General features: G+C 40.5%; 1 protein-coding gene across 1 annotated transcript; it reads right to left on the bottom strand.

The window, feature by feature from the left end:
- Positions 1–1,490: 1,490 nt before the first annotated feature.
- GPR65 (G protein-coupled receptor 65) lies at positions 1,491–9,280 on the bottom strand. The gene is made up of 2 exons (XM_040602065.1): positions 9,197–9,280; positions 1,491–4,214 (listed from the first exon to the last, which is right to left on the bottom strand). The coding sequence occupies exon 2, from the start codon at positions 4,091–4,093 to the stop codon at positions 3,053–3,055; it is 1,041 nt and encodes a 346-aa protein (XP_040457999.1). The 5' UTR covers positions 4,094–4,214; positions 9,197–9,280; the 3' UTR covers positions 1,491–3,052.
- Positions 9,281–9,518: the final 238 nt, after the last annotated feature.

Below are 9,518 nucleotides of genomic sequence, written 5' to 3'. Positions count from 1 at the left end.
ACCCGAGCACTTCAGAACAACCTAAGGGATTAGGTACCTACATTTTATTATTATAAAGTGATAGGACCCTGAACTTATCTGAGCTTTGTTGTGAAGGCCAGCCTACGGGCCAGCCATCGCCATTGTTTTCCTTTATGTTGCACTGCATCTTCAGCAATGCAGGGAGGTACTATAGGAAGTGATGCTATGAAAAACATACATGCATACCAGTGTAAACTGGTCCAAGCTATGACTTTCACAAGCGTTGGTGAAATATTAAAAAGTATGAAATCTCAGGGTCAAATTTTGTGGAAGTTAAGCTCTTTGCACGGAGTCAGGGCATGAGGTCAGATCCCAACCTTGCCTTCCTGACTCAGCTTCCCAGCTTGCCCTCAGACCTCCCCTGTCACTACGGATTTGTCTGGTGATCATGGAGCTGTTGGCCAACGCCGGTTAGCATCACAATATGTGTTCTGTGTGCCTTGCTGGTGTGCCATGGGACTGCCTGGCTTCTTGGTGAGGATGCTGCCCAGGCAGCCTGGCTGTCACCCCCAGCTCCTGCCTCCCCATCCCTTGCACAGCACTCGGCTCTCACTACTCCCTAACACACAAGGTAAATTTGACTCAGTTTTGTTGCTTAGTTTTCATTATTTTTTATTTGAAATAAATTAAAAGTCCAAAAGAATTAACTTTCTAACCTTTCTGGCATATGAAAGGTCTAGAAGTGAACCACTGAGTACTTTTTTCCCATGAAGTTACAGTGAAGCTTGGTTCTGCTTTTATTCCAGTGCTGTAGTGAAATTTCACATTCTGTAGCAAAATATGTGTGTTAGCACAGGAAAAAAATCTGTGGTGAAGTAACCTGCAGTGCTGCTTGCATATTTTTTCCTTCGTGATATATAAGAAGGTATTACAGAAAAAAACCCTACATCAAACCAAAGTCCAGCAAATGGAAACAAAGAAGGGAAGCGAAGATGCTTTCTTGGGGAGGACGGCAACAGCCAGAATCGTAACATGCACAGTTCATAGGATCACAGGATAATTCTGGTTGGAAAGGAGCTTAGGAAGTCTCTAGTCAACCTTCTGCTCACAGGAAGGTCAGCTATGTGGCCAAACCAGGTTGCTCAGGGTTTTGTTCAGCTGGGTCTTGATAACCTGTCAGGATAGAGCATGCAGAACATCTTGGTGCAACCTGCTCCGCTGTTTTGCAGTCTTCATGGTTTGGAAGTTTTTCCTTATATCAACTCTGACCCTTCTTGCTTCAAGTCATGCACATGATTTCTTGTCCTGCTGCTACATGCTCTGGCGAGGAGCTTGGCTCCATCTTCTCAATCCCCTTCTTGCAGGTAGCGCAAGGCTGCCCTTAGGTCGCCCAAAGTCTTCTCTTCTCCTGGTTGAACAAGCCCAGCCTCCTCAGCCTCTCAAATTCCCCTCTCGGAATGTGAAATTGTGAAATCAAAGTATAAATAGACATAAAGAGGAACTAATGAAAACAACAAAAGTGGCTTTTCGTAACGGAGACATTCATAATTTACACGCTGAGGGATCTTCTCAGAAGAATTTCCATGTTGCTTGTGACCACTGTATGCTGCCAGACCTAGAAGTAAGTGCTGGTCAAAAATCTTTCCACTACACAGACTTGCTAGAGGGGGATTTTTTTGGTGGTGGGGGTGAAAAAAATAATTTCCTAAGAAACTAGACAACCACCATACCCGAATATTCTTCCTGGCATGACAAAAGGGAAAAGTGGTGAGAGGATTTAAAAAAAAAAAAAAAAAAAAAAAAAAAAAAGACTTTCCATGGTGTTTGAAGTCTTTTCAGAGGTTTGTGTGCCCGCCGCTAGCAGCAAACCACACAGTCATTGCAGGGGCTGCGCAGGAGCTGGTCCCTGAATTAAAAGCTGTGCTTTTGACGCATGCTGTCTTCAACCCTTTCAAAATGTGTGTGCTTTTGTTGCCGTTCTTACCATTTGTTGGCACACACATGCTCTTTGCTGGTTTGTCAGTATTGCTTGCAGGTTCGTTGTTTGATATTTTTAAAACTGGCAGACTCAGAACCCTGGAACCTTCAGCTGAGGTTAAGTAAACGGATATAAACCTTCTTGCTCAATTGACTCTGCAAACGTAAGCACACTCCAGATTTCAGTCATAATAAGCAAAGTTAAAGGCTGGTCCTTTATGTTGTGGAGCTGTGAAACCTCACCTTTCAATCCTTCTCTTTCCTCCCTGCATCTATCAGGAAAAATTTCATCTGAGTTAAAGCACTGGTGGCTAGATTCCATTCTTTATAGTCTTGCAGTAATGAATCTTGCAACTACCTGAAACCCAATATTGATATTGTAACGAAACTGCATGATGTGGTTATACATTAGAATGCTATTTTCAATGACAGCAAAAGCTGAAAAGCTTAAGAGCAGGCAAGTACCCGTCCACATGAGGTAAACAGTTTTAAGAAGTGGTTAATTGCCAGGGTATGCAGAAGGAGAACTCGAGTCATTACTGAAAAACAGGAACCATCATAGCAGCATAAATTACACCACAAAATTAGCGGGAAGATTTACCACCCTCCCTCTGCTCCTTTGTCAATCCTTTGAATGATCTGTGTGTGTGTGTGTGTGTTTTATTCATCTCTATCACAGTACTGATTTTTTTTTTTTTTTTTTTTTTTAAAAAAAAGCCCTTTTGGGACTCCTTCACAGCTAAGATTTAGGTTTCTACTAAAGCTTGAAAACAAATGACTAGGTTAAGAGGACTCCAGCTGAGCATGCCCACCACCCAGGCTAGCCAGCAAGCTGTGACAGGGGGCAGTGCTGTGGGGGATCCTCAGTCATTTTGTTGTGTGTCACGATCATCTTTGTTGGCTCTGTGTGTGTGTGTTGATGTATGTTTATCTACCACGCCTGATTTAAAGATACATGTTGATAGTCCATTGAGTTCATTGATCCTGTAATAAGCTCTCATTAGCTCCAGCTACTGGTTCCACTTAGATTAGTATCCGTGACTTTTGGGGTATTGTCTAGGTACAGACTGGGGAAGCATTTTTCTTTCTTTCGCCGTTAGGTTATCTGATTTTTCTACGAATGTGCTTGCTCAGTCTCTGTTTCACCTGAAGTTCTGTGGGTGATCAGCACACTGCTCTTTGTAGCAAAACTGCACAGAGCACGGTCTTTTGCTTGGTCTCCCTTCTGCTTTCGTAGGCACGAGCGACACCTGAGCAAATTCAGTATGTCTGTTCGTGCCGTTTCGCTCACGAAGCAGTAAAGAATGGGATCAGCAATGCAATTGAAACTTGTAAAGGCCTGTGTGACTCTGTAAACCTTATACATCAGCTGCAAAAGCTGTGGGTCAGTGCTGTAAGGTTCTTTAATGCTGCGAATAAGCAACATAACGTGATAAGGAGTGAAGCAAACAATGAAAGTAACTGTGATATTCAGAATAAGTTTTCTCACTTTTTTCTTTTCTTCGTCTAGTGTGGCTTGATTACATCTCACTACCTGGTAGATCTTGTGGTAGCAAAACACGATGATTATCAAAGGGACCAGGTACCCTGAACATATCCGGAATAAATTCATCCATGCCTGCCACCATTCTAGGGGGTATTTATCATAGCATAACGTGTGATTAGTGAAATTGCAAGGATCATTGAATACTTCGTTGTTCATCAATATGGCTGAATTCAAGATGCTTTCCAGAAGCCAAACAATTATGCTGACAATCAATGAAAATCTTCTTGTGCGCAAGTGCTGGAGCTTCAAGGGGTGAACTAATGCCAGGTACCTGTCAACAGAGATGCAAGCAAGGAACGCAGTGCTGGTGTAGAAATTCATATACATAAGGAAGGCAGAAATCTGGCAAAGCAAGGCAGAGAGCCTCCAGTTATCTCCATTCCAGGCATAATCGATCCACAGGGGCAGAATCAGAGAGTACAAAAGGTCAGCTAGGGACAGGCTGAAGATGTAGACTGCTAACTCATTCTTTTTCCTCACCTGAATGCAAGATGCATACAGGGATATGCAGTTGATGGGAATACTGATCATCATCACAATGCTGTACACACTTGGAAACAAATACTTGTCCAGGGTGTGATCATCATGGCACTTAGCAGTGCTGTTCATCGTTCACCCTGAGTAGTATCTTCCGGCTAATTCCAGCCTGGATGCAGTAAAAAATCCTCTGTACTCTGATGTGTGGTCATCTGTTAGTTCTTCAGGACTGGGTTGGTGAGGTTCCAGCCTTCTGTTACCAAAAAGGAAAAAAGTCAGCTATAACAACATTTTGTTCTTTATTTTTTTTAAATTGTTTTAAAGAACATTTATAAATGTTCTTTTAAAGAAGAACATTTTTTATGTTCTTCTTGGTGCATGTCTTTTTTTTTTTTTTTTTTTTTTTTAGAAGAAAGAAACTATGTTTCTAGGAGATCAAAGGTTTTAAACACTCCCAGAGTTAGAAGTGCATAGGAAGAGGAACCCAAATGCCTGAGGAGGTCAAGGTCAGTTAGATGCACAGCAAGAGCAGGATGAATAGTTAAGAGACTTTCATAGGGGTAGGGTCCTGCAATCCCAGTTCTCCCCTGTGGGAGAGCCGAATGAGGTCACAGAGTGCACCACAAATAACAGAAGTGCGCTTTTTATTATTCTGGTGAGCAGAATAGGGTTTTGGCCATATGAATATGGCAGATTTCTTATCCCAAATAACCTGCTCCCCTCTAAGTCAGTGGAGACTCAAGGCTAGTAAGACAGTGATTCAGGTACCACTAGATGTTGGGATCTGCTCAGAAGAGGAGAAATGCTGTTGTGAATTACTCTCTTGTTGCATTCTCACACTTCCGTGCTTCCCTTCCGCTTCTTTGTATGCAAGCCCCCAAGAACTTGCCATCAACTGTGCCATTCCAGCAAAGCTTGCTGCATGTCCCAGGCACTCTCATGAGTCAGGCTCGTGTGAGGTGGTGACTCTGGGAGTACAATTTTTCATTTACACTTCTTTCCTCTAAGCATTACAGTTGCTGTGCGTGAGTTTATAAAGTCATTAGCAATGAAGCTTATCTTAGGCACTATCAGGGCTGTAGGTGTCAACAGCTTCAACATGAAAATACCAGTAAAATGGCAGCCCTGACTAAAGCAGTGGGACTGGAGGAGTCACATGCATGAGCCTTAGAAGCACTCAGGAGAGCTGACCTTTTAAGCCTGTACAGCCTTAGCTATGAGACAGCTGGTACTCACTGATTATATCACAGCTCTAACGCTTGGCAATTCACTTCTCCAAAGATCTAATTGTTAACTTCAGGAAATGCAAGAATGGGGAATATTTATTGTCGTCCAGTTCTACTGCCAAATATACTCACTGCTTCAGAGACTGTCTGCGATAACTCATCTGTGGTTTGAGCCTAGACTGCCGAGGAGGTGAAGAGGTTGTAGAACGATAGTCTGCAAGATAACACCATCTACAACTGTTCCCACATAGGGAACAGCTTAAACTGAAGACAACTTGGGTGCAGGGAATTTCCCTTGCGGTAGGCAAACTCATTCTGCCTTTTAGGGGTTTGATGCGTGCATGCGTATAGGTTTGTGGGTTTACCAGAGAAACCCAAGTAAGTTTGTTTCTTTTCCATAAAAAAATGCAACCTTAATGCATATTCAGAAAAAAAAAAGGAACAATGACAAAAGTAGTCAGAAAGTGCATATTTAATTTTACAAGCCACTGCTTTGTTTGAAGTTAGCTAACTTTTCAGTTAGAGCTAAATTCATTCACAGGTTTGAAAGACAAGGAAAATTCTTGAGAAGGACTTGCCAATTTGATCCACTGAGCAGTTTGACTTACATGATGAATAAACAAAAACCTGCAGTGTCTGTATTTAAGAAAAACATAGGATGTCTGCTTTTCGGTGTGGTTTAATAAAACCACACAGTAAATAGGGCATTGTGAGCTTAGCAGCATAGACAGATATCACAAATTAAAAATCTTGCTCTAGAAATTGGACCCAGGGTTTTGCTGACCTACTTCTCACCAAAAGCAAAGCAAACATACGCAGAATGACCAGACGAGGAAAAGATAAAATACCTACCTCTTCCTCTAATGACATTTTAGCAACTTTTTTCCTATGACAGGTCTCTTCATGTCTAACAGGGAAACATGCCCTTTCAGAAGCATGTGTGTAATGTAGCAAGTGTATGAGGCAATGTTTACTAGTCGCCTGACTGAGAAACTGGAATTCCTTCTTCCTCCCCCACAAACTCTTTTTCCATTGTTATTTGACTTGTATTACAGACTCATCATCCCTATAAGCTCCTGACTCGTCTCCATGTTAGTCACAACAGCTCCTCTCATAGTTACTTTTATCAATCTTTCACATGTACTCACAGACCAACATGCCAATTTCTTCATACCACCCACCTTTCTTTCTTCAGCTTTCTCTCCTTAGCTGACTGTTTGTAAATGTTTTGCTCTGTTGATCTCGCTGATCATAAGGTAAAACACTTGACCTTGTACTGCCCTTGTCTGAATAGACTGCATGTTCTCTGGGGCAAGACCTTGCTTTGTTCTTCTGCCATCTGCCTTAAAGAACTAACATCTTAAGATAAAACTGGGTAATGTCAGGCTGGGACACTGAAGATGGGATTCAAAGATGAGTTGAGACCACAGAACATTTGCCACCTCAGCAATTTTTTTCTGTCCTTCATGTTCACGGGTCACCGTACACTGTGGTTTTATTTTTAGCCAGTATCATCAATAGCTTCTATGAACAAAGCCCTGGAGGCTGTCTAAAATTCCCCAGGTGATCCACGTCCCAGCTTTGATGGCACAATGATGCTACTTATACAAGGGCATGCTTCCAAAGAGGATAACAACAAGAAGTGTGTCATTCCGGCATGTACTGATGACCTGTCTTGGAAGTGTGTCAAAGAGCCAGCAAATGAAGTATGCCACAACGTGTGCTGCAGTTCCTCGCACAGAAGCGTAAAAGCAGAAAGCACTGTTTTGGCCCCAATATAACATGCTTCATTACAGTCCCATTCATTACCTGGGGACATATCTCAGGGGAAATGGTCCCTTCCTTGCTTCATTTTTTTTTTTTTCCTGATAATTAGGACTATGGAATGCAAAATGATTTGCCTTACCTGAATGCATGATCTGAAGCATTCCCAGGTTTTTTCTCAGCTACTGAGCGTACTGCTGCTTTTACCCAGGAGGATGGTTTTGGTTTACAGCTAACATAAAAAAGGGTTTCATAATTTTCCCCACTGATTGTTATTTTTTTCTAAAAAAACTCTCGAGGAATTTCTGTTTAACAATATAGTCTATTCACTTGACTTTCATGGTCCAGACCCACTGTGACTAATTTTGTAGACTTGTGACTTATTTTATAGACTTCTTTTGGTATCAGATATATTTCAAATGAAAAAAAAACAAACCAACTCAACAGTAATATTTTCTTTTAGCCACATTATTCAATTATTATCATTGTCCCTGCCTCTTTCATTTTGCTACAGAAAACCTGCTGTACAAGAACTTTGCAAGAAGTCAGTCAGACATAAAATTTAGAGAAACTGATTAGCAAATGCTACGCTTCAAGTTACGTATGCAAACAAGCCTGTAAAGGAACCTTCTAAAGTTCCTGAAGGAAAGTATCCATTAGAAATTGGTTTTGTATTGATGTATTCCTACTGTATCTTTTTCAGATTCAAACCCAGCTTTATGTTGTCTCTCAATTTATGACATTTTTAAAGCAACAAAGTAAGTGTAAAGTCATACTTTCATAAGCAAAAATACAACATGATATTCCACAGTCTTATCCCTAAAAACTATCTAAGGGAAGAACAAGAGTTTTCTATTTTCCATATAAATGAATGCTACTAGAGTTTGGGAAATTAGGAAAACTAAAGAAGACTGTAAGGATTTTGTTATTAACAGAAAAATGTAGTTGCTAATTAAAAAATATATTATTATTACCTACTCTTCCATTAGCTAATAAACACTAGTTTAATTCTGGAAACATCTGCAACTGATACGTTTCACCCTTTATTTCAAACTCAAGGTCATAAAAAGGCAAGTTGCTGTAAACAATTTTCATTATAATGTGGTACGTTTTTACAAATACTTTGCTTTTTAAGTTAAGTTTCAGGGGAAGAAATGTTGTGCGAGCTAGGGCAGTAGCCGCTACACTGGTCCTATTCTGTACCAGCCATAAGATGGAAGGACAGATGGTTTTCTTGTTTTCTTTTCTCTCTCAAGGCAATTTCAACGAAGTAGATTGCTCTGTGTTCTCAAAGTAACTTCTAATGCCAGGTTGATTTCCTCAAGCACAAGGACCTTCCATAGCTGGGATCTTTTTTCTAATGAGCAGATCTCAAAACTTAATTCTGAAAAACTTCCCAGTTTAGGAGAGTCAAAATATGCCTTTCAGTAACATGGACGTTTTTACCTAAAGAGCATTTTTCCTCATGCAACACTAAATTTCACTCCAATGTCTCTGGAAGACTTTGTACTCTCAAACAGGTCAAAAAGACCTCAGTCTTTTTAGCTTTGAGATACATTTTATGGACTGTTTCATACAGCATAAAAATTTTGTTGACATGAGAAAATAGAAAAAAAAAAGATGCTATGTTTTTCTGGTTGTAGGCCACGCAAGAAAGTATTATTTTGCTATATCTTTATGTACATCATGTTTTCTCTACGCACACAGAAAGATGCTGTACAAGATATTTTAATGTACATGATACTTTGTATTCTAAAAAGCTACTTTTAGGACAACATTTTTCTGCTGAATTAAGCATTGTGTATAGTCATATAAATAGCGCTGAGTACCTTGTTAGTGCCATAAAATATTAAAGAACAATAATAGAAGAGCTACTGGAACCCCCTGTGAGGCCTGAGGCATTTTTCTGCAGTGAAGACAGGACAGCTCAGAATCCTGAAAACTCACCCCCAAATCCTGTTCTTCTCCATCCGCCCCCTTTTCCTATGCAAGATGTATTTTGATCATGGCAATGCCATTACAATAAATCAGCCCAGCATGTTTTTCCTAATTCAATCTTTCAATGTCATTTGCCCTTTTGCCTCACATTTCACTTGTGCTGGGAGTGAAATATTCCTTCTCCCAAAGCAATCTTTTCCAGCCCCTTTTATACCCTTTCTTTTTGTTGTATGATGTGAGCATCACATTAAGAGAGAGCCAGGCTGAAATCTGTACCAATCTGACTCCTCGGATTTTGAACGCTTACCTAGGCAGCCATGTGTCCCCACATTGCAGTTTCGCTGTGATGCCATCGGTAATGTAACGCGTGTCTGCTTCTGAGAAGAAAAACTGTTCCATCAGATAAAGCAACAGGAAGCTGCCCTTGATTACACCAATGAGGCAACAGCTCACACTTCTCTCAATTTTTTTTTGACCTTTTTTTTTTTTTTTTTTAAATAACTTGTTAATCTAAACTTGCCCATGGGAAAAAGGCAGTTGTGTAGAAGTACGCACAAAGAATGGTACCAACCTTGGTAAATCTAGGAATCTCTTTCGTAAGTTTATGAAGTTTTATTGAAAATATTGCC

This window comes from Falco naumanni, chromosome 7 (genome assembly GCF_017639655.2).
Source record: "Falco naumanni isolate bFalNau1 chromosome 7, bFalNau1.pat, whole genome shotgun sequence".
In the NCBI taxonomy this organism is placed as follows: domain Eukaryota; kingdom Metazoa; phylum Chordata; class Aves; order Falconiformes; family Falconidae; genus Falco; species Falco naumanni.
Note: the sequence above shows the minus strand (reverse complement) of the source record. Positions and strands in the feature narration are given on the sequence as shown.

Coding starts and splice junctions, on each gene's coding strand:
- GPR65 (XM_040602065.1), bottom strand. CDS start 4,093: ATGAACAGCACTGCTAAGTGCCATGATGATCACACCCTGGACAAGTAT.